This window comes from Ornithodoros turicata, chromosome 6 (assembly GCF_037126465.1).
Source record: "Ornithodoros turicata isolate Travis chromosome 6, ASM3712646v1, whole genome shotgun sequence".
Taxonomy (NCBI): Eukaryota; Metazoa; Arthropoda; class Arachnida; order Ixodida; family Argasidae; genus Ornithodoros; species Ornithodoros turicata.
In genome coordinates this window covers 45,992,825-46,018,368 of record NC_088206.1, presented here as the reverse complement: position 1 = coordinate 46,018,368, position 25,544 = coordinate 45,992,825, and the positions used below count along the sequence as shown (strand labels likewise).

General features: G+C 47.9%; 1 protein-coding gene across 1 annotated transcript; it reads left to right on the top strand.

Moving 5' to 3' along the window:
• The first annotated feature begins 3,123 nt into the window (after nt 1-3,123).
• Nucleotides 3,124-7,577, top strand: LOC135398566 (uncharacterized protein K02A2.6-like). The gene is made up of 3 exons (XM_064629956.1): nt 3,124-3,999; nt 5,918-6,656; nt 6,730-7,577. Exons 1-3 carry the CDS (start codon nt 3,124-3,126, stop codon nt 7,575-7,577), a joined length of 2,463 nt encoding a protein of 820 aa, XP_064486026.1.
• The last annotated feature ends 17,967 nt before the right edge of the window (nt 7,578-25,544 follow it).

Sequence of the window (25,544 nt, the reverse complement as noted above, 5' to 3'; positions counted from 1 at the left end):
ATTTCAGTTTCATCTATGTGAATTATTACATTACATTATTATTATTACATGTGAGTCCAGGGAAAATGGGGACCTCGTTCGGTTTTGCTCCGGTATTTTCATAACCTGGGAAAGCAAAATCTGCTCAAATTCCGTGTTCAGTGTAGTGCAACAACATGCATATTTCCATGCCTAGATAGTATCCACACAACAGCCGCAAGACGCTATTGCACTTTATGATCAGTCCTATTGCACGATTAAAGGTCTCTGGAGATAAGACACGCTGCAAAGAGATGGATAGATACTGGGACGGTTAATAAACATGCGAGTGGATAACGCCCCTCAATTTCTCCATCGGGGCTCGCAACAACCATCTAGCACGTTATTGCTCTTACTGTACAATGACGGGGTGCCTACAGTGTGCATCACAGGAGATGACATCATAATAAGCGCCAGCACTATGCTTTGTTTTTGATGATGCACATTGACGTTCGCCCATCCGCACGCTCTATCGGTTCATTGGATTGGTATCTGGATTTCGTCCAGTGGCACATGTCGATGTCACTCACTTTGACCACACTTTGACGGTGCTTTTTACCTTTGTCATGCAAAAGTTCGCGATAGCGCCTTCGAAAAACAACAGCCGCATTTCGTACCCCCGGTCAAGCGTTACGCCGTTTTCGTTTATTAACCATGCATTTAAAACGATTCTGCTTAATTTTTACCAGTTAGATTTCGAGTTAGTGAAACCTCACCTATGCACAACCACTCTACAATAGTTTTTTCAGCACACGTTCACAGTTGCAACGTACTTAGGCCGACGTTAAACTAGCCTCTCCCCTAGTTTAAAATACGTCCCATTCAAATACATGGGTCTTAAACCACCGGTTTAAGTAGCTTGGGTGGATGGTCGAAATGGAATATTTGAATCGAATATTCGTCCCATTGCGATAAAATCCACCTCCTGGGCGCTTCTAGTAACTATATCAATCAAAACTTACCCAAGATTTGATGAAAAATTCTTCGTGAACCGAGGATTAGGCCTACCGGCCTCCATCGCTTCTAGCAGACTCTGGCGAAATGCGCATGCGCCGTGCAGGAAGCCCGCTATGTGCGGTGCCATTGGCTTCACAGAAGCAGGTTGTAGAGCATGGGGTGGTGATCCAGGATTGGCGTACGAAGGTGTCACGTGATCGATTTAAACCCGACGTCACTAAACCAATGGTTTAAGTAAGTTGGTGAATACGGGTAATAAAGTCCTAGGTTAAGTGCTAACCCGTGAATATGAACTCAATCAGATGACATAATTTGCAGCTACATGTAAAGAGGTAATGGGTCATCTGGGCTGTGATTGTGCCTAGTGTGGTGTTCCGGTACTAATCCTCTGCTACAACAGGCTGGGAAATTTCAAGGGGAGAAAAAGTACAGGCCAACGGAGATTATATATTTCTGGGCATTCCATGCTGCTTTTTGAAATACGACATGTTTAAAAAATAATATGAAGAAAGTGAAAAAGGATGAAGCACAATGTAAGCCATCATTTTTATACGACTGTTGTGGTGTCGCCACATGTTTGTCATGTTAATCCTCATCGTCATTAGTATCCAACCACCTGTATATATGCATCGACATCATTGTAATAAAGGCTGTTCATCTTCTACACTACATTCTGGCGACGAGCAATTGGACCTGCTTGTCCTTCTTGCGTTCTTCTGCTGTATGTCATGAACTACGGAAGCCTTCCATCCCTACCGCCATTTTTGGAGTTACCTGGCAAGCCTTACATTCCATGGGCGAAATGGCGCCGGATGTTCGAGAATTATTTGGATTGCGTGGCGGACGCAACGTTATCTTCGAACCGTAAGAAAGCTTTACTGCTACATGCACTAGGTACGGAAGGCCAACGGATTTTCTTCACACTCCCGGTACCTCAAGTCACCGCGAGCCCTTCAACTGACAAGAAGGAAGAAGCACGCGATCCCTACGCAGAAGCTATAGCCACGTTGGAAGCTCGATATGCAGAAACTTTCAACGTCATCGCAGAACGACGCAAGTTTCGCCATCGGTCTCAACTTCCCGGTGAGACGATCGACGAATTTGTAACAGCATTAAGAGGCCTTGCTGCAACGTGCAATTTCGGAAGCACACTTGAAGAGATTATCAGGGACCAATTGGTGGAAAACGCAAGTCTTCCACAAGTTCGTGAACGCCTCATGATGGAAGGTTCCAGCCTCACGTTGGAACGAGCACTAACCCTAGCCAGGTTCATCGAACAATCGAACAATGAGGTGCAGCTGATGCGTGGTGACACGCCAGTTGTCCAGCGACTCACGAAGGCTAAAGGGAAACAACGTAGCAAGCCACCCTCAACTCTGAAAAGGAACTTCGCTGGGAAAGCCTGTTACCGCTGTGGGTCAACTACTCACCTCGCGAATTCCACTACGTGTCCGGCAAGGGACAAGGACTGCGTAGATGCAAGAAACGTGGACATTTTGCGTCGGTATGTCGGTCGGCTGCTGGATCAACTAATCAGATTCAAGTTCAGGATAGTTTGGGCCAGAAGTTTGGACTTCCAGACCTTAGCTGCACTATGGTACTGGAGTTAGGACCTCCTCACAAGAACGCAATTTACATCACTGTTACAGTCAACAAGAAGGATCAGATTCGTTGTTGACACCGGTTCTTCAGTCACAATTTTATCCAGGGACTTGTACGAAGCGCACTTTGCTGCGGATTGCAAGTTGGAAGGCACGTCACTTTCATTGCACAACTACTCGAAGCAACGAATACCAGTCCTGGGGTCATTTTTTGCAACAGTCACGTACGGAAGCCGCACTTCCCGCTTACTTCTCTACGTCGTTCCTGAAGGCACAGCTCTTCTAGGTCTGGATGGCCTTGCCTTCACTGGGTATCTCCATTGATGGACCAACACTACAGTGCCTTAGGACGTCACTTAACCCTGCAAATCTACAGGATCTTTTGGAGACCTTTGCGCATTTATTCTCGCCAGGACTTGGACTTGCAAAGGATTACACTCATTGAGTTAAAACAAGAACTGATGTCGCACCTGTGAGGGCGAAGCTACGCAGGCTACCGTTTGCACTACGTGAAGAGGTTACCCAGGAATTGGATCGCCTCCTCAAGATGGACGTAATCGAGCCCGTCACAGCATCCGAATGGATATCACCTATCGTCGTTGCCCGGAAGAAGGACGGGAAGATACGTCTCTGCGTGGACCTTCGAGGATCTAACAAAGCAGTCGTCGTGGACGCTTTTCCTCTGCCTACTATGGATGAATTGCTCTACCAACTCGCAGGCGCCAAAGTCTTTTCTAAGCTCGACCTTACGGCAGCTTATCACCAGGTCGTGTTGGCGCCCGAGAGTCGCGATCTCACTGCCTTCATCACTCACAGAGGATTGTACCGCTATAAGCGAGTCTGTTTCGGCTTGGCTTCAGCTCCGTCGGCTTTTCAAAAAATGTTTGACCTCTTCAAGGATTGCCCAGGTGTCAAATGCTATCTCGACGACATTATCGTTTTCGGAGTGAATGAGCAAGACCACTTGAAGAATCTTCATCGTGTCCTTCAGCTGATCTCTAATGCAGGACTCAAACTGAACGACAAATGTGTCTTCGGAGTGCGAGAACTGACTTTTGTTGGACATACAGTCAGACCGAACGGCATTTCTCCTAACTTTGCAAATCTTCAGGCGATACAAGATGCTGCTACCCCGGACGATAAGAAGACACTCTCTTCGTTTCTGAGAATGATGAGTTACTACGCCAAGTTCATAAAGAATTACGCAGATGAAGTAGAACCACTACGAGAGCTTCTACGGGGAGATGCACCGTTTCTCTGGACCGAGGAGAGGCAAATCGCCTTCAACAGGCTGAAGTCATTGCTTATGGAATCAACCGCACTTGCACTTTTTCATCCCGATCTGCCTATTACAGTCTCCACGGATGCGTCTGCATACGGACTGGGAGCTGTACTTCAACAGCAGCATGGCTCGTATCTAGAGGTGTGCGCCGCCGCACCGAAGCGCCGCCGCCGGAGATCGGGGCCTCGCAGTCGCCGCCGCCGCCGCCGTACCAAAACTGTCGGCGCGCCGCCGCCGCCGCCGATGTTGAAAAATCGGCGCGGCTGTATAATGTGCCCATATTGATCCACTTTCTATAAACGAATATCTCCCATACCTAATATTTTGTTTGTTTTTCTTTCATCTTAGGTTCCAGGCTTCATTTGTGGTGTTTTTAGCAGTGACAATTTCATTTCCTGATATGCTGTTTATGCTTTAGAGTTTCGTTTCATAGTCGACCCTGGAGGCACACAACTCCAGGAAAACTTGTCATTCAATTCTTGCAGGTTGTTTGCCGGTCATCCACCAACACCATAGCACTGGTCATTATCCATATACAGGGTGTTTTGTTTTTTATTCGTCACAGAATTTTTGTTTAAAAAATAGCGGGACAAAATACATGCCGCTTTTGAGTTGGTCATGCGAATATTATCTCGAAGAAAGTATGTAACTATAAGATGATTAATTACCTCAAATACATTAATTCTTTAATTAAGGAATTTCGCGTAAAAACGGGATAGCAGAACGGAAGATACTCATCGTTGAAAGCCATTCCATATGTTTAAGAAATTCTTAAACGCGCACGTGTGTTGAAATATCCGACGCTGAATGTCGCTATGCAAATGAGCCGAAACAAGAAGTACGCCATTTCCGAGCGCTGAAATGACGCGACTTTCGCCTTATCTAGGTTGGAAAGCGGTCTATCTGACCAACAGATTAGCGCCTACACCAATCACCTCGATCGCTCCAAAGCACTTGGTCCTCTCACGTGGATTGCCCGTCGCTTTTTCTGCGCTCGAAAAGTGCGTAGCAAATAGAGCATTTTGTGTGTGCCGGCGAAAAGCACACAGTGAGGGTGTTTTCAATCGCGGAATTGCGGGGCTTATAATGCGCGCGAAGCATGGCAGACTCAACCCACTCGTTCTGGACAAGTTTATACTGTAAAACCCTTTAATTTCGCGAGACCTTAATTTTCGCGAATTTTGCGAATCGAGAAAATTCGAGGAACTCGTGCAGTGCGCGAAATTTAGTTGTTGCGAATATATCCCTACTCGATTCGCGAAAATTTAGGGCTGAGAAATCAAATGATTTTACAGTATTTATTCATGATAACTACAGCCTCTGCAAAAATATTGTTCAATGACGTGATGGGTGCGCCTTATGTCATATCGTTTGCTAACGTTCGCATATTTATATGGTTTCCCAAAAAGAGCCACTGGATCAGTGGACAAGGCTTTCACGCGTCGCCGCCCTGTGAACATTCGATCAGCACTTGCTATAACTGTTACGTGTAGTTGCCATTAAAGGGATGGCTCGTCGTTCTGATTATCTAGCTATGTTGTTTTCTCCAGTGCTTAACGCGCACTTAACGCGCCCAGTCGAAGTTCTTGGGCGACGACCTTCTTGAAGTGCTTTACTTCTCCTAATGTTCCTTTGTGTGTTCGGTTTTCTTTCGTAATACTATCCAGTGCTGACGCACTTGTTTGGTGCAAGGTACAGTAAATACTGCCACCGTCGCGTTGACTATGATGGAGAAAATACCCCCGCTCTGAGGTGTTCGTGCGTCCCCGTTGGAGAAGAGAACATATTGACAGCCCACGGGGCGCACGCCGATATGACAGCATCGGCGTGACGCCGCTGACGCCGCCGCCGCCGGGCCTTCAACGTGCTCTACGCCGCCGCCGAAAAAAATGCCCACGGCGCACACCTCTACTCGTACCTGAAGACTGTAGCTTTCGCATCGAGAACATTATCAGCCGCTGAGCGACGCTACTCCGTTGGCGAAAGGGAAGCACTCGCCTGTGTCTGGGCCGTGGAGCACTGGCACGTTTACCTCTGGGGTTGCCGTTTCACACTACAGACCGATCATCAAGCGCTTCAAGTACTCCTGAGCAGGCAAGGTACGGGTCATCGTCCACTGCGGACAACACGGTGGTGTATGAGGCTGCTGGATTACACATTCGACGTCGTTTACAAGAAAGGGAAACAAAATGTAATCGCAGACGCTCTTTCGCGCCTTCCTGCACCTTTGGCTGCTCCTTCCATTCAAGAGTCCCTTCAAGATGAAGACGAGATCATCTGCTGGATCGACAGCACTGGTTCCGGCATTCTGTCGAGACAAGACCTCCAAGCTGAGAGTTATGCCGACCCGCTGCTAGCGCAGATCCTCAAGTTCATCCAACAAGGATGGCCAAGCAGGAATACAATGAGCCAGAATCTCTCTGCATTCGGGCAAGTCAAAGACGAACTGTCTGAAGTGGACGGTCTGCTGCTTAGGCAAGACCGGATAGTCGTACCACCATCCCTACGCCCCAAGGTGATCGCTTTAGCTCACGAATCGCACCTAGGAATCGTGCGCACGAAACAACGGATTCGACAATACTATTGGTGGCCTGCGATGGATGCCGATGTCGAGAGCTCGGTCCGCAATTGCTTGATCTGCCAGTCAGCAGGTAAAAGCGCTAAGACATGTTCCCCACCACTTCAGCCAATTCCTTTTCCGGATGGACCTTGGGAGAAAATAGGCATCGACATCGTCGGCCCTGTACACCGTGCGCCACAGTCATCTAAGTTCATTATCAGTGTCATGGACTACTACAGTAAATGGCCTGAGGTCTCCTTCTGCAGCACAGTTACGTCAGCTACAGTAATCTCCTTGCGCACACTGTTCAGTCGAGAAGGATACCCCACAGAGGTTGTATCTGATCACGGGCCGCAATTTACTTCATCGGACTTCGGAGTTTCTCAACGACCGCGGTATTAAGCACACTTACTCGTCTGTTTATCACTTTCAATCAAATGGTCTGATTGAACGTTTTAACCGCGTCCTGAAAAGTTTCATCCAAGTGGCCATCCTCGAAAAGCGAAGCCTCGAAGCAGCACTTACTGACTACCTGGGCGAGTACCGTGCAACACCTCACACTACAACTGGATACTCGCCGGCAGTTCTCTTACATGGACGTGCTCTACGAACGAGACTGAACGTCGTCGGTCTGCCAATTCCAGACTTTCATGTAGATCCAGTCGTGGCTTTGCAGAAGCTACGGGAGAAAATACTCAAGAAGCAGTTGGCGACCAAAAAGTATGTCGACAATAAACGCGCCGCTCACGTAGTTACTCTCAAAGTTGGGGACTTCGTCCGAGTAAAACAACCAACACACGTCACGAAGGGTGACAGATTATTCTCCACACCAAGGATGATTGTTGCAAGCCAAGGAAACAGTTCTTTCTTGCTGGATGATGGCAAGGTCTGGAACGCAAGTAGACTCTCGAAAGTATCTAGAGAAGCGTCTCACAAGTATCGCAAGAATGTCCACCATCAGGATGAAGTTCACTGGTCGTCGATCGACCCTCCACAGTTATCTACGTTGCCTGTGAGCAACGATCGTGAAGCATCTACCGTCGACCCTCCGCTTGAGCCGGTTACTTCAACCTCGACGCAGGAGCCTCAAGCAAAACGGCAAGAACCTTTACGCAGGGGTAGCCGTGAAAGACGACCACCGCAACGGTTGCGATACTGACAAGACTGGTTTGGGTTTTTTTTTCCCTACAATATTATTTTCCTGGGGGGAGGAAATGTGGTGTCGCCACATGTTTGTCATGTTAATCCTCATCGTCATTAGTATCCAACCACCTGTATATATGCATCGACATCATTGTAATAAAGGCTGTTCATCTTCTACACTACAACTGTGATCCGCAGTAATGTAATCCATGTGACCAATTAAAACTTTTCTTAAAAGTCTTGTATCTTAAAAGTCTTGTGTAAAAAAAGTGTCTTTCAGAGTGTTCATTCAGAGTGTTCATCATGTAATTCGATCACACATTGTGATATAAAATGATTATTAATTGCCAATGAAGGAAACAATATAAAAAAGCATAGAACCCTGCATTGGAAGAACTGAAAAGACAATTGACATTGTGCTGCCGGTTGCAGTGTCATAAGTGTGTGGATGTCTGTGCATTCCATTCGTTTCACATAGTCATAGAAGTGTTGATACTTCTTCAACGTTCCAAGCCTCTCAACAATAAATTTGCTTCAACAAATATGCTTTTAACAGCACAAAAATCATTTTTGGTAAAATGTCAGACTAGGACTCTTAGTACTGCATCCCACTAAAGGCATTGATGGGCATTTGATGAGCATTTTTGATACTCTTTTGTCACTTTTTGTCTGGAGCCCAAGTTTGTGTACTTAAGTACTTGATGGGAAAGTACTTGGAAAAAAGTACTTTAAGCACGGTACAATGTACACGGTTTAAAATGTACTTCAAGTAAAGTACAAGTACACAGAAATGTACAAAGTACTACTTGAGTACTTGGTATACATCAAGTACTGCCCATCACTGCCCTATCACATGCCATGACTTCTAGTAGGCTGTCTGCATGCTTTTTATGATATGAGAACAACATTGTGAAGGTATCGCCAAGTTTGGAGACAAGCTAGAAGAATGTTTATGAACAGTAGCGTAGGCCCCCCTGTTGAATTCGTTCATGTACGACGACAGATGGTCTGCGCTCTGTTCGTTTTTGCACGCTGCTTTTTCTTCACAGGGGCGGCAGACGTCTGCTAAAGGTTCACCATTCCACAAAAGCAGTGCACAACCGACGATAAAGTAAAATAAAGCACTTCAAAGACGCTAGTGAAAACTAGTGAAAATTTCGCGTGCCTGACAATTGCAAAAGCGTATAAAAATAATGGGTGCTTTTACGAAATGATGAAAGTCCCCGGACGAAATGTCCCCGAAAATGTCCCCAGCTGACTGCGAAATGAAAGTTTAAATTTGAGTTCTTGTTACACTTGTTTTCATGCTGTCACGCGGAGATTGTTCGTCCTGGGCCGACTTCTCTCAAGGGGATTTATTTGCCTCCTTGTTCGATGGCATAATGTCTCGTAAAGATTGTGCATCCTGGGCAGACATCTCTCTCAAGGGAATTTAATCGTTTTGTTCGGCGGCATGCTACCCCGTGGAGAATGTCCGTCCTGGGCTGTTTCCACGGATTCAGTCGTGCCTTTGCGCGGCAGCATGCTGTGCGGTAGAGATAATTCGTCCTAGGCCAACTTCTCGGGCCACGGAGCAGCATTCCACCCAACTGGGAGGCTATGAAGCAAGGAAAAGGTAAGGAAGGCAATTAAATCCCCTTGAGAGAAGTCAGCTCAGTACGCGCAATCTCCAACGGGCAGCATGCCGCAGGGCAAGGTGGCAACGAGAGTCACTAAATAAGCGGCAACTTGAGGGACCGAAAGGTAGGTCTCCTGATAGAATACCTCCCGGGGGAATGCGACGAGGAGAGCGCGTTGTGGAAAATGGGACCCCATTTTTTCTGCTTCCACGCATGTCACTGCTAATCCTCAGGTCACTGCTCCAACCCGGTAAATCAACTGACGTCACGATGTCACAAATAGGAATTATCTATTTGTTCTCGAAAAAAGGAGAAGTGCATGAAAAAACCATTGAAGAATTTCTACGAGCTGTTGCCAGAACGATCCGCTTCTAGAACGGAACACGAGGTGGCGCGAGGCGTTTGCAGATGTAAATAATTGTAAATAGATATCTTGGTTAGCTCAATGTCACAGTCACAGCAACGGTCCTCACTTTTGAGATATGTCTCATTGCATGTATTCACAAAGCAGTACGCCACTAACAGGGAGGCAATTAATTCCTCTCCAAGAGAAGAGTGCCCAGGACGCAGAATATCTGGGAGATAGCTTGGCGCTGCCGAATAAAAAGGCAATTAAATCCCCTTGGGAGAACGGGCACTTGGGCAATTAAATCCCCTCGGCCCAGGACGCACAGTTTCCACGGGATAGCATGAAAAAGGACATTTATTGTCATGGAAGTTAGCAGCTGCTGTGCACAGGCAATTAAATCCCCTTGAGAGAAGTCGGCGCAATACGTACAATCTCCACGGGACAGTATGAAAACAAACATCTATTGTCATGTCAGTCATCATGTCATATTGTCACGGAAGCTAGCAACAACTGTGGAGCAGGAACTTTCATTTCGTAGTGAGGGAGGGCAGCAGGGGACAATTTGTCCGGGGACATTTCGTACGGGGACATTTTGTCCAGATCCCCGATCCCCTGTGACAATTTACCGATTTAGCCTTGAGTATCTAATCAAGTGATGTCATCAATTGTCAGACATGCGAGTCCTTTTGCTGGTACTCAGCATTTGATGAGCACCCTTCCTAGAAATATCTGACAAACCCGACAGTCTTATGAAGGGACCTGAGTTAGAGCCAGAGAGATCCTTAAGATTCACAGAGGAGATGACTTTGCCATACTTGGTTTCTACATGTGTACACCTTGCAGCACCGCAATAAGAATGGTGCAATTGCTTGGATATGTTCAAGGCGCTACGGAAACGGCTGCACAGAAAGTCTGTGATCATTAGAGCCCGGATGTTTAAGGCTTCGGTCCCACTCCTCTTGTGAAAACGATCATGTTTGCCAAGACATTGCGCCGCTCCTATTTGTCTGACGTTGGAAGTACTGATGTCGTAGGAAAGCATTTTTTCTATACAAATGTGCTACAGCGCCCTTTTGTTTATACATCGCTCAGCTGTTGTACTATAAAGCGAGGAACATGACCATATTCTCATTTTTTTCTCATCTTTGCCAAGGTTTTACGCGAAGAAAAAAGAAAATAGCGCTATGTAGGTTTTTTGCAGCGTTGTGTCCTGGGATACACAAAGTGTGCCACAGCCCCGTATTATTGATATTTGACGTAGGTAATTTATAAACACTGCTAAGACACCCTGAAAAATTGGATATTTGAACTTGTCATTTCGGATTGTTCTAGTGCTTGTTTGAAAGCACTAAAGAGAAACAATTATGCACAGAACAAATCCTGAAATTTTCACCGTAATCGGAGTGTATCAAGTCAAGCCCGAGTGCCTAAAAGCTACACACTCACCGCCCAGCGAAACCTAAACTGATGGGCTGTGGCAAGCCAGATTTACCGCGTAAGTTGGTAACAATGGTTTGTAAGTCCCAGCCTTCCCCGAGAGATGTCGCAGGCAAATACCTAAAGAAGACGTTTTCTGCTACAGCTGTTTCTGCACTTTTCGTTGTCTTCTGTTCTATTTTCTTATTTCCTGTCATGAACTTTCTGTGAATTATGCCGCTCATTTTCTTCATTCTTTTTTTAATGTAGTGTATTGGTTTCATTGAATTGAACTCTGGAACTTGCCGTCAGTCACTGTAACCGAGGCATAGCCTCCTATATACTATATAGGAGGCTATGACCGAGGCGTCAGTCTGCAAACTTTTTTCCTTCTCAGCCGTATTTATCTTCGTCGTGTTTTTTATTATTATTATTATTAGACAAAATGCGAATGGTAGATCCCAAAGCACGTAAACTCGCGAACTGAAAGTTCCTAAGCTCAATCCACATAGGTAACAGTGCGTTTTGTGCCTTTGGCTCTCCACAAAATCTGATGTGCAGTTTTGGTTTCGATAAAGAAAAGTTGGATTAGCTTGTCAATGTTATCAGCATATTTACTGGAATTAAGATGAATTAAATACGTAACAGCAGATTACGGCAAAGGTTCACACTAAGAAGACTGCCTACCGCATACATTTTACCGGCTTATATTTTGTAGTGGTAATCAGGGCGTGTTGCTCGCCCATCTCAGAATCACGATTGTTCTTATTCCTATCTTGTGTTTGTATGTTGTTCGTAAAAGGTCTCTATTCGATGTCCGCACCCTCTAAGTTAATCCGCGCATAGTTTGTCTAGGTGCAACCAACCCGATAACGTTCGTGGGTCTAGCCACTTAGATGGTTGCCATAATAAATTTCAGGGAGATAACATTTCATTATTAAAGATGAATGGCGAAGTTGCAAAATTTACGTGTACCTGAGAAGGCGCTTGCTTCATTTCTATTTTACTGGTCAGTCAAATCGGACGAAAAGCAAATAGGAGTGTCCTCTGTAGCATAACAAGGTTGTGCCTAGAATAAATAATTACCAGTTCTGACGAATGGTACTTACCTGAAGTTAGAGCAGGAATTATACGATATATAGGGAGACACTTACTATCAGGGTTTACAACTGCTTTTTCCCATTTTCCGTGCATCGGAGCTCAAGTTCAAAGCTACATGATTGAAATCTGGGATCCCAGATGGCGTTGCCACTCCCATCATATATAGGAGACTCTTTTCGGCTGTAGTTCGAGTCACGGGCTCCGCCTCTCGGCAAACGTCATATGTCACGTGAGAAAGTCGCTTCTGCCCGCGCGCCGGCCACTGGGGATTCTTCTTGCTGCGGAGAGATGGGGAATATGCACATGTGGACATGTGCTCGTAGTTTTATAAGGTAAATGTGTTTTACGCGTACTACTGCATAGCCTTGCTGGATAGGGATGACATGAGTTTGTGTAAAACCGACAGCGGTTCGCTACACTGAGTGCATTCAGGTGCATAGGGTTCTTCATCTCGAGCGAAACTGGGAAGTGTCTGAAGTTTCACCGCTACCCCACCTTCCCCCCCGTTTTTTTCCATTTGTGTAATAAATATACCCCCCCCGCTTCCCCGGGCCAAAGCCGTAATACACGGCATTGGCACTGCCCCGGCCAAAATAGGGAAGCCGATCGGCGACAGCGCTGGGTATCTGGCACTCAAAATAATTCATACGGCAAGGAAAGCTTTTGTTCGTTTGTTAAACCAAGCATATCATTCCAGATTGCAACAAGAAGAGTAACTCGTTCACTAGTCCTTTCTTCGCAGGCAAGATTGGGGGGGGGGATATATTTATTAGACGAAAGAAAAAAAGGGGGAGGAAACGCAAGATGGAGATTAGTGTTTGCCGAACGGAAACACAAGTGCCTGCTCCTGAACTTCGAAAAAGTTTGCGATCAACAACTACAAATCACAAGGGGACTGTTCTGAACTCCCTGAACTTTCGTCTTCTGCAGCATAATACAATTTAGACTAAATGCGACAGGTGTGAACAAGCAGTTGTGCCTGTGATGTGTGATTCAAATGTGTGCTCAAATCGCTGGAAACATAAAGTAAAAGAAAATAGCAAAAGAATAGACTGAGAGCAATATACATATGATTAATCTATTCCATTTAATGAAAGAGTTTCTCTGTATATCTCAAAATTCGGAAGCATGTACAACAACAACAATAAATGATAGAGAAGTTATGATGATATGGGATGTTTACCCCTGGTAGCCAAAGGACCCTACCCTACTTCACAGAGGTTGATATGAGAGGAAACACAAAGTTCGTACAAAAGTTCCACATAGCTATGATAATCTATACTATTTTGTGAAGTAAAATTAACGTGAAAATCACCGTGTATCGAATACATCATGCTGAATTCGAGAAGCCGTAATGGGTAACACGCGTCGGACAGCGGTACACAGGCAACGGCGTAAATAATATTGTATGACGCGTTTGGAAGTGCTGACTGTTTCAACGGAACATTTAACGGAATGTTTATCCTGTTCTCAGTCTGACGGGCTGCGTACATAGAACCGCTCATAATACATTTTTTGAAGTTAGAACTTCCAAAAAGCTTGAATAATTTGCCCTACTTGCGAACAGTTCTGCCGCCGGGCACATACCAATCTGACCTCCCCATCCCCGTCTTTGGTGTTCCCGCCATTCCCGCTCCATCCCTTGCTCTCTCTTTCCCTCCTCACGTGACATATGACGCACGCCATGAGGCTGAGCCTGTGTGACTCGAACTACAGCCGAAAAGAGTCTCCCTCATATATAGTGTCACTTCCTGAATCCCTACCCGTCTTTCCTCTAGCAGACTGAGGAGGAGATGGAGGTACATACGAGAGACAGTACGAGTGTGTGCACAACTACATTTATTGGCCATAGGAACGAGGTTGGTGAGACTGATGGCCTAAGGTCATACTCTGCCTCGACCTGTCAGGAGAGAAGAATACAAATGTATGAGTGAACCGGGTGTGTAAGGGTGGGACACATAACCACGGGAGGGCACACCTCATGATAGTAAGTGTCTCCCTATACATCGTATAATTCCTGCTCTAACTTCAGGTAAGTACCATTTGTCAGAACTGGTACTTATACTTTTGTATATGTCGCCACTTACTATCAGGGTTTACAACTGCTGGTTCAAAGCTGTGTGCACACCTGAGATAGCACCTGAACCCCGAAGCTAGTCCTTGAGCGAGCCTCACGCCTGTAGAAACGATTGAATGTGGTGTCAGAAGATCAGTCAGCAACTTTGAGTATCTCAGAGGCAGGAACCCCCTTTATAGTGCTTTGGATGTTGCTGCACCCCTAGTAGAGTGTGCTTGGAAGATGCGGGTGTCAATACCCGCAAGATTCAGGACCCGTTTTAGCCAATTTGCAATAGTATCGCGTGAGGTAGGCTTATACGGCTTCTGGGTTGTCAGAAGGAGCTGAGGACAGCTGTTCCGATGGGGGAGGGTGCGTGCTATATAAGATTGCAGGCAGAGCACAGGACAAAGAAGAGGTTCCTGTGGCAAGGCAGGAAAAAAAAAAGGAAGGTGCAGTCCCTGAGGGCCTGGATGTTTTCCGTAACCCATTGAGAGCTATATCCCAGTCCAAAGCTTGTCGTCTTATACTCTCTGTAGACAACAAACGTAGGTCTGCCGAGCGGCCAGCCGTAGCAAGGGCTAGGAGCATGGTGAATTTGTAAGTTAAAAGGCGTAAGGGGAGGGAGCTGTTTGAGCTGAGGGACGAGATGTAAGAAGTGACCACTTCCACAGGCCAAGTAGTGGTATATTTTGGATTAAAGACTCCCCTAAGCAGACGAGACACAGAAGGGTGCTCGCCTAAAGGATACCCTTCGCGGCTACCGACAATCTGGGACAGGGCGGACCGATAGCAGTTGATCGTTCTATAAGCTAGACGTTCGTTGAAGTGGAGATGGGCCAAAAAATTCAGGACTGCTGTTATAGGGGGAGAAAGGGAATCCATCGACCTTGTACTGCACCAGCTGTCCCACTTTCGCCAGCAAGAGCTGTAAACAAGCTTTGTGCCCCTACGCCATGATGCTGAGATGAGCTCGGCAACTTCTCCCGAAAGGCCTGGGTCTGTGAATGGTCGCTGGTCACTTTCCATACCGCCAGGCGAAGGCCCTGTTCCAACAGTGGATGAGCTATACCCTGGGAGTTCTGTAGAAGGTCTGGAAGTGGAGAAATTAGACAAGGCTGCTGGCATGAAAGACGCAGGAGGGACGGATACCATGGCTGAGAGGGCCAGATCGGGGTTACTAGGACGAGAGTGGATTGTGACTCGCACATTTTCTGAAGGCAACGGCTTATTAGGCTGAAGGGGGGAAAGCATAGAGACCTGGTCCCGACCAGGGCTGGCTGAAGGCGTCCACACCTGCTGACCCTAGATTCGGTTTCCAACTGAAGTAGTGTGGCACCTGGAAGTTCGATAGGTCTGCAAACAGGTCTACCAGAATTGGTCCCCACAGCTTCACGACTTTGCGGAATATTAAGGGATGCAGTCTCCAGCTGCTGCTGTCGAACCTGGAACGTGAGGCTCGGTCCGCCACCACATTCAGACTCCCTGGGATGTATTGCGCCTGCACTGTCAGGCCACGATTGAGACACCAAGACCATAGCTCGAGTGCTACCTGATTGAGGCGTGAGGAACGGGTGCTCCCCATCCGATTGATGGCTGCCACTGCTGCCCTGTTGTCTAGCTGGAGAGGGATCCGCCCTTGAGGTGGCGCTTTCACTAGAGCTTTGAGCCCCAAGAGGGCCGCTACCAGTTCCAACTCGTTTATGTGGAGGGGAGCCTGGTCGCTGGTCCATTGTTGGCCCACTACAGAACCCTCGGAGCTCGCCCCCAGCCCCTCAGGGAGCTGTCTGACTGAATATTCTGTACTACAGATTTCTCGCGCAATGGTCGAATGGGGCATGACAAGAGTTTCTTGCTCCACCACAGCAGGTCCTTGGTGGCCTCCACGGTAGTATATAGTCAGCTCAACTGGCCCACAACTCACACAGTGGCCTGGACGCCATTAATGAGCAATTAGAGAAATTTGGGACCCCCACAGTAATTAGGATAATTCAGGGAGTCATTACACTAATTGGGGAGCATCTAGGACGTGTCCAGACCACTGTGTGAGTTGTGGGCTAGTTGAGCTGATAAAAAAATAAAAAAATAGGTAGAAAATAAAATAAAAAGATAGAGATAGACTGGAGAGAAGGAGTTTAGTTGAAGACAGATGTCGCATCTTGAAGAAAGCGGTCCCGAACGGCCGCTGACCATCGCTGGGCAACGGAGCACAGAGGCAGGCTGCAAAGCATTACAGCTGTGACCACAAGTTCCGGACATCCTGTGACGTCATCATGGCATGTGAACAAATGATGAATGAACAAATGATCCCCCCACAACAGGAGCGCAGAACGATGCGACTGCTCTATCCGACAGCCAGGCAGAGAACTGACTCGTAATGGTTTTTTTCTCCTGTATAAAGCGCCGCAGCTGCAACCCCTAGCGGTTACTTTCTCAACTAATCTCACAACAAAATTACTAAGAATCACACCAGCGCTACTCCCGTTCCCAAGGCAGAAGAAGACAGAAAATGGCGGGGATGCCCGGACAACAGCAACCAGCACCCGACGTGCACTGGCATGAAAATCGCAAACAAAGTGGGAAGAAAGCTGGCAAAAGCATTAGTTACACAACAAGTCAGCTCACCACAGCAGGAGCGCAGCCCGATGCTACTGCTGTCCGCGACAGCCAGCGAGAAACTGACTGGGACGCTGCTCCGCGGCCGCTACGCATGCGCGCTCCTAGCGCCCTCTGGGGCGACCACCTCCGAGAGACTAAGAGAGAAGAGCATTCCTGCGCCCCCTGCTGGCCGTTCTCATTGGTCGTGACGTCATCCTATTGTCTCAGGACTACCCTGTTATTTTCCACTAATGCTCCTCTAGACAAGGTCAATCTGCAATGAAGCCACAGTATGACGTCATCATGCACCTGCGTGGCTCAAGAACGCGTGTGCTCTAGACAGGGGACCTATTATTTATTGAATCACTATCCCAAGATTATTTCCTTTATTCCTCTATAACGATTGAATAGGAAACTATTGCAGAAGAGCACCATGCATGAAAGCTGATCGTAGGAATTCCAAAGTCTTACTAAATGAGACTTGCAAAAGAACAAAATATGTAACTCACTATATGTAACACGTAACTCCATCAATGGCAAATAAGAGGACTAGGCACTCAACAAATCAACACAGAGTACGGGTAACCAGGAGCGCAGAACTCAATGCAGCACTATCGTCAAGACAACAATGTTCCTTGTAAAAAAAAAAAAGGTGGAAAAAGAAAGGTGGATTTTGTGACGAGCGGATTTCCAATGGGGGAATACAGTGAACGTGAAAAATGATGGTGAGTGTCTTTTCACTCTGTTCAAGTGTTTGTTTTCCTCTGTTGCCCAGCAGTCGTGCAATTTGTCCTGACGTGTTCTGACATGCCCCGATATGCATGCTTTCCTTTGTTGATGCTTTGTATTTTTTATTTTTTGACAAGGAACATTGTTGCCTTGACGATAGTGCTGCCCTAGGTTCTGCGCTCCTGGTTACCCGTACTCTGTGTTGATTTGTTGAGTGCCTAGTCCTCTTATTTGCCGTTGATGGAGTTACGTGTTAAGATATTTTGTTCTTTTGCAAGTCTCATTTAGTAAGACTTTGGAATTCCTACGATCAGCTTTCATGCATGGTGCTCTTCTGCAATAGTTTCCTATTCAATCGTTATAGAAGAATAAAGGAAATAATCTTGGGATAGTGATTCAATAAATAATAGGTCCCCTGTCTAGAGCACACGCGTTCTTGAGCCACGCAGGTACATGATGACGTCATACCGTGGCTTCATTGCAGATTGATCTTGTCTAGAGGAGCATTAGTGGAAAAAAACAGGGTAGCCCTGAGATAATAGGATGGCGTCACGACCAATGAGAACGGCCAGCAGGGGGCGCAGGAATGCTCTTCTCTCTTAGCCTCTCGGAGGTGGTCGCCCCAGAGGGCGCTAGGGGTGCGCATGCGTAGCGGCCGCGGAGCGGCGGCCCAGTCAGTTTCTTGCTGGCTGTCGCGGAGAGCAGTCACACCGGGCTGCGCTCCTGCTGTGGTGAGCTGATTTGTTGTGTAACTAATGCTTTCGCCAACTTTCTTCCTGCTTTGTTTGCGATTTTCGTGCCAGTGCACGTCGGGTAGTGATGGGCAAGTCAGTTCATTTTTGTGAACTAATTCATTTAGTTCAGTTCACTCCACTGAACTGCCTAAAAGAATAGTTCATTCGTTCACCTGTTCGCAATTAAACACAATCAAGTAATATAGTCCCAAACTTTAAAGTGTCTCGACCAAGAGAGATACAACAAAATGATCCTGCAATGCAGTTTTCCAAAGGTTCGAGAACATCAACATAGCAAACGTAATCTTTTAGGTCGCTTTTTTATTTTGCTTTAATTTTCTACGTATATTTTTAACGAGAAAAGTAATGCACAGATCAATATGCAAAGTGCCGTCGTCGTTCAATGTTACAATCGTGTATTTCTGATCACTTACGTCTGCTTGCTGCGAATTTGAGAACACAGAAGTGTGATAGAGTAACCGCAGTTTCAACTCATTTCATTCAAATGCATGAGAGAGCTAGAAGAAAAGTACAACGTAGCGTTGTGGAGGAAAAATTGGGAAGCTTGCAGTGTATTGCCGCAAAAATAGCGTGCCCGCTCCAGGGTGTGCCAGTCACACAAGCAGTCAGCCAGAAGTCAGAACATAACGGCGCCACTAGCAGTCCACAATTGCGAGAAGGAGCTCAGAGCGATCTCAGCGCAATCAGTTCTAAATGATTTACTCTTGTTCAGCGTTCGCCGTTCATATAGTTCACTTGCCCAGAGTACTTCAATCCATACGGCGTTCAAAGCCGCTCTGCTGGCTCTCCCTCCCCGTGGACGAGTAACAGTTCTGACAGGCGCTGCGAGTACTTCCAAACGACCCGCGGCATCGTTTAGTTCTTTAGTTCATCCAGTTCTCTTCCTTCACACCTTCACACAGTCCACTCGAAGCTCTCCCTCCCCGCGCTTTTTCTTAAGCGCATGCGCTGTGGACTAGCACCTTCTCTGACGGCCAACGGCAGACCCTGCGAGTGCTTCAAAACGTCCCGCGGCATCGTTTAGTTCTTCAGTTCATCCAGTTCTCTTCCTTCACACAGTCCACTCGAAGCTCTCCCTCCCCGCGCTTTTTCTTAAGCGCATGCGCTGTGGACTAGCACCTTCTCTGACGGCCAACGGCAGACCCTGCGAGTGCTTCAAAACGTCCCGCGGCATCGTTTAGTTCTTTAGTTCATCCAGTTCTCTTCCTTCACACCTTCACTAAGTCCACTTGAAGCTCTGCCTCGCCGCACCGCCCGCGCTCTTCCTTAAGCGCATGCGCTGTGGACGAGCAGCAGTTCTGACAGGCAACGGCAGGCTCTGCGAGTCCTTCAAAACGACTCGCGACGTCGTTTAGTTCTTTAGTTCATCCAGTTCTCTTCCTTCACACAGTCCACTTCAGCGCAGCGTCACAGCCACTCAAGGCCACAGCGTATGCGCCGTGGTCTCCCGCCCTTCTTCATGCGCGCACGTGCTTTGTTAGCTTTTCAAAACGTTCGTTAGATGGCGGAGATGTCACACTTGGAAGCGTATCAAAGCGTATGCGTTGTGGGTGTCGAGGCCCAATGAACTGAATTGAGGAACTAATGTTTTGGTTGTTGTTGAACTAGTTCGTTCAGTTCACCCGAATGACTAGTTCAGTTTGAAGGGTTCGTCCACGAACGACACATCACTAACGTCGGGTGCTGGTTGCTGTTGTCCCAAAGGAGCATTAGTGGAAAAAAACAGGGTAGCCCTGAGACAATAGGATGACGTCACGACCAATGAGAACGGCCAACAGGGGGCGCAGGAATGCTCTTCTCTCTTAGCCTCTCGGAGGTGGTCTCCCCAGAGGGCCATAGAAGCGCGCATGCGTAGCGGCCGCGGAGCAGCGTCCCAGTCAGTTTCTCGCTGGCTGTCGCGGAGAGCAGTCGCATCGGGCTGCGCTCCTGCTGTGGTGAGCTGATTTGTTGTTTAACTAATGCTTTCGCCAACTTTCTTCCCACTTTGTTTGCGATTTTCGTGCCAGTGCACGTCGGGTGCTGGTTGCTGTTGTCCGGGCATCCCCGCCATTTTCTGTCTTCTTCTGCCTTGGGAACGGGAGTAGCGCTGGTGTGATTCTTAATAATTTTGTTGTGAGATTAGTTGAGAAAGTAACCGCTAGGGGGTGCAGCTGCGGGGCTTTATACAGGAGAAAAAAAACCATTACGAGTCAGTTCTCTGCCTGGCTGTCGGATAGAGCAGTCGCATCGTTCTGCGCTCGTGTTGTGGTGGGATCATTTGTTGTGTAGCTAATTCTATTTTTCTTGTTAGCTATTGATGGTTTGCATACTCTTGCTTTCCCAGTCTCTGTATTACGAGTGTTTTTCTCCTTGCATGTCCAGAGCTGTCCTAACTTGCACAGACATGCCATGATGACGTCACAGCTGACGTCACAGGATGTCCGGAACTTGTGGTCACAGCTGTGATGCTTTGCAGCCTGCCTCTGTGCTCCGTTGCCCAGCGATGGTCAGCGGCCGTTCGGGACCGCTTTCTTCAAGATGCCCGACATCTGTCTTCAACTAAACTCCTTCTCTCCAGTCTATCTCTATCTTTTTATTTTATTTTCTACATATTTTTTATTTTTTATCAGCTCACCTAGCCCACAACTCACACAGTGGTCTGGACACGTCCTAGATGCTCCCCAATTAGTGTAATGACTCCCTGAATTATCCTAATTACTGTGGGGGGCCCAAATTTCTCTAATTGCTCATTAATGGCGTCCAGGCCACTGTGTGAGTTGTGGGCCAGTTGAGCTGACTATATACTACTCACGGTGAGCATAATTGTGCTCTCGTACGAACCCCGCTTCAAGGTCTGATGAAGCAGAGATTGGAGCGACCGGAGATGGAGAGGAGCTTCCAAGATTGCTAGGGATGTTGCACTCAATAGGCCAATGACTTTTGCTAAATGTCTCGCCCGCCTTGGGCCCTGAAGAAGGGCTTCGAGCTCCTAAATGATGGTCTGACCCTTGCCCAGGGGTAGGCCAAGTGTGGGTTCTGGGGAAGTTGAAACTTCGAACCCCAGAAAGAGTAGTTTCCGAGTTGGTACGTGGTGGGATTTGGATTGGTTCACGATGAAACCCAGGGCATGCAAGAAATCTACTACAAAGCTAGTTGTGGCAAGTAGATGACAAGGAGGCTGATGACCAAAATGTCGTCCAGGTAAATCACTAGCCGAACTCCGCGCGACCTCAGCTAAGCCACGACTGGTTTCATCAATTTGGTGAACACCCGTGGTGCAGACGTTAAGCCGAAAGGGAGCACATTCCATTGGTAGCAGGTCCCGTGATAGAGGAAGCAAAGCCATGGACGATCGGAACTGCTGATCGGAATGGACAGGTAAACGTCCTTGAGGTCTATTCGAACAAGAAAATCTCCCTGGAGGAGCAGTCCCCTTACAGTGTCCCAGCCCTCCATTTTGAAATGTTCGTGAGCAATGAAACGGTTTAGCTCTTTCAGGTTCAAGATGGGTCTCAACTGCAAATCTTTCTTAGGGACCAGAAAGAATGGGGACAGAAAACGTGCATCCTTCAAGGGGATGGCAGATATTGCTCCTTTCTGCTGTAGTTCCTGGATCACTCCCCCGGTGGCAACCGAGGGACACGGAACCTGAGAGTTGCTGTGGAGGGACTGATACGGCGGCCTCTGTGAGAACTCCAGATGGTACCCCCTTATTGTCTTGAGGACCCACGCGTCGCGAGATAGCTGAGCCCAAGCCTGAACACAATGACTGGTCCTGCCTGCCGTCAAGGGTGACTGAATTACAGGACTTACCTCTTGGGCCTGGTGGTGCCCTTCCCTGGAAGCCCCCCGGGAAAGGCCTCCCTGGAAAGCGTATGGGCTGGCGCCGAAAGGTAATGGGGCCGCCGCCTGCTGTTCTGGGACGTTTGGCTGCCGGTTCCTGCATCGGCTGGCGTGTGGGTTCCTGGCGGGCCTCTCTCAACACCCGGAACGTTTCATTCCGGGTGAGAAGTTGATCTAGGAAGCGGTGCCCAAACAGCTGCGACGTCCCCTCGTCCTCGGGTTGGGGGTCCTTAGACCCGAGGGAACGCAGGTCCGGAGCAATGCGCCCCAGGATGTTGTCCCGCCGTTCATTGCCTAGGCAGGTGAAGAGGCGGCCGAGGTGGGAGATGGTCGCCGCCAGGTGGTCAGCAATGACCCGTCTCTCCACTTGGCCGCTGGGGATATCATCCTGCGCCGTGGGTTCCTGGTCCGCACAACGCTCGAGGAGGGCCACAAGCGGACTGATTGATGAGACCACCGAGGCCTGTGCGTCTCGGAGGGCCTGGTCCCTCTGAGTGGCGCTGCTGTGGTCGGTGTCACCGTCCGGTGACAGGAGGGCCTTCCTGTCCCTTGGTGCCCCCCTCACCAGAGACTTCATTTCAGCATTTAATTCTGGTACCACCAGAAAAGGAAGTCTCTGGCGTGGGAAGTCTGAGAGGGCCTTCCGGCACCTCTCCTGTCGCCCCCTCAGAGCCCCAATGGGCCCTGACAAATTGTGCGATAGAAGGGGGCACCTCCCGAGGACCCACACCGGCTAGACCCGCCAACCAGTCCTCCTGGGGCGCCGTCTCTGGGGGGTCATGTTCTCCAGCCCTAGCGAGAATAGGACTGCTGGGGAGAGGGGGTCGTCATCACCACAACCATCCTGGATATCGACCTCCTCCATTGCGAGGGGAGGGAGCCGGTCCGCCAGCGTGGTAGTGGCTGCCAGCGATTCCACCATGGCCCGCAACTCTGACACCTCCTTGTTTGGGGTAGCCATGATCTGCGAGGAGAGGGTATTAAATAAGATTTATTGAGCCCACTATGAAGCCCGCCTGCTTAGGTAGACGACTGCGGACTTGCATCGTTGACCAGCCTATGTGGTGTGCTAACGAGCAGAATGCTTAACTAACTCGAGCAGGCAATCGTAAAAAGTCGTAAGCAGCGCTATTGTAGCCGATTGCATTCTTAAAGGTTGAGCAGGTAACGGCAGACTTACATGGCCGTCCAGCCTAAGTCGCACATAGCAAGACTCGCGGACTCAAACAGGTAGTTGCAGACTTGTATGGCCGTCCAGCCTAAGTCGCAAACAGCACTAGGCTATTGCAAGCGCAAAACGGGAAGCTGCAGACTTATATGGCCGTCCAGCCTAAGTCATAAGCAGCACTAGTGTAGGCTATTGCAAGCGCAGACAGGTAATTGCAGACTTATATGGCCGTCCAACCTAAGTCGTAAGCAGCACTAGTGTAGGCTATTGCAAGCGCAGACAGGTAATTGCAGACTTATATGGCCGTCCAGCCTAAGTCGCAAGCAGCACTAGGCTATTGCAAGCGCAAAACGGGAAACTGCAGACCTATATGGCCGTCCAGCCTAAGTCGTAAGCAGCACTAAGTGTAGGCTATTGCAAGCGCAGGCAGGTAATTGCAGACTTATATGGCCGTCCAGCCTAAGTCGCAAGCAGCACTAGGCTATTGCAAGCGCAAAACGGGAAACTGCAGACTTATATGGCCGTCCAGCCTAAGTCGTAAGCAGCACTAGTGTAGGCTATTGCAAGCGCAGACAGGTAATTGCAGACTTATATGGCCATCCAGCCTAAGTCGCAAGCAGCCCAGGCAAAAATCTGGACTGGTTCCAGAATGGTTCCATTTGAATTTGGACTGGTTCCATTTGAATGTGGTTGGTTCCGGAATGGTTCCAGTTGAATCTTGGTGGTCCCAGCTGGATTCGCAAGGCTGGTTCCACATTGGTGAAATCAGTGGTACCACTCTGGCCTCAAATGGTTCCAGAACTTACAGTGGGAGCCTCACAGGTACCATTTTGTTCCCACAATGAACCACTTTAGATTCCAAGCTGGGCAGCTTCCCCCTTTGAGATCCGTTAGGGGAAGAAGAGTCCACTCTTGCCATATACCCTTCTGTTTTGTTTTTGCTTTTTTAGCCATTATTTTGATGTATTTTAGCACGCGTATGATCTATATTTCTGGGTTTTTTATTCGTTTACGTCTTCGATAAAATATATGCTGTAACTTCAATTCGTGCTCATATTCTCATCTAAAGGCAAATGTCATAAAATGTACCAGCAAACTGCCAAAAGACACAATCCAAAGATGACACACTCAGCCAAATAATTAGAAGAACTAAAAACAAAGAGGTAATTGCACGGGCTGACCCAAAGCAGATGCAATAATTATGAGGGCGCTCCGGTGAGGCGGGAGGCTTTCAATTCAAATTCTAACGGCGGGCCGCGAGAGGGAGCAGAGAGAGCGCGTTAGTTGGAAGTTGGAACTTGAAGCGTCGTTGCGAGGTCGTTTTTTCTCTTCGGTTGCCGTGGCAGATATCGGGCATCGCCTGTGCACTATTTACGTGGTTTTAGTGCGTTTTCTAAGACAACGTGATGACAATGAGTCATGTGAAACATATTGGCGATATCTCGGAGAAGTTTCGACACTAGGAAGACACAGCGTCCGGAGAAGAACCGGACGATGAAACGCCAAACGGACTGCACAGAATGCTTCTTCCGATTTTAAGAGGTATAAGTGCTTACCGTGGTGCTTCGATTACTACTGATTATGTGTTTTATTTTAGGAGCTAGAGGAACCTGAGAAACATGGTTAAGACGAGTATAAACATTAGGATCGTTTGGTGAAGAGGAAAATGGTACATGCCGCGACCTACATGGACGGTGGTGTCATCTTTGAGAAAATACAGGTGTGAGGTGGTCAACAAAACGCCATGTTCCCTGTTGTCCGTGAGTGCATCGCAACTTCAACACAAGCACATGCCTCGTCTGAACGCAGTGAGTGATTACCCGTGTGCGACTTAGTACGTGAGAGATGTATCGATTATTTCTTTATCCTTAATGTATGCTCATAGCAGAATAAACAATATTTACTTCAACAGTATGTGCTTTTCTACGCATTACTTTCGGTCATGCATTTAGTGGTCCCATCTGCTAAGTGGTCGGATCCGAGACCACTTAGCAGAAGGGACCACTAGATAATTTCCATTGGTTCCACTACAAGTGGTACCACCGTGAAACTGGTTCCACTTTTAACTGGTCCCAGCCATTGAATGGTTCCACATTCCAAGTGGTTCCTGTGCGATAATCCACTTCGAAGTGGTCCCACTCCAGATTTTTGCCTGGGAGTACTAGTGTAGGCTATTGCAAGCACAAACAAAATAATTGTAGACTTATACGGCCGTCCAGCCAAGTTGCAAAAGGTGCAGCCCGCGTTTTCCAGAGCGAACCGAAAGTGGCGGGGACGCACGTCCCTCCAAAGTTATCTCTGTCCAACAGGTTATTTCAACGAGAAAGGTAACTTACCTGTACCGAGCAGGGGTAAAAAAGAAAAACTGAG

Bases quoted from the DNA above. Each gene is read 5' to 3' on its own strand.
- LOC135398566 (XM_064629956.1), top strand. From the start codon at position 3,124: ATGGACGTAATCGAGCCCGTCACAGCATCCGAATGGATATCACCTATC. The intron at 4,000-5,917 runs GTGTGCGCCGCC...TTCACACTACAG, and splicing joins AGCATGGCTCGTATCTAGAG to ACCGATCATCAAGCGCTTCA. The intron at 6,657-6,729 runs GTAAATGGCCTG...CACACTGTTCAG, and splicing joins CAGTGTCATGGACTACTACA to TCGAGAAGGATACCCCACAG.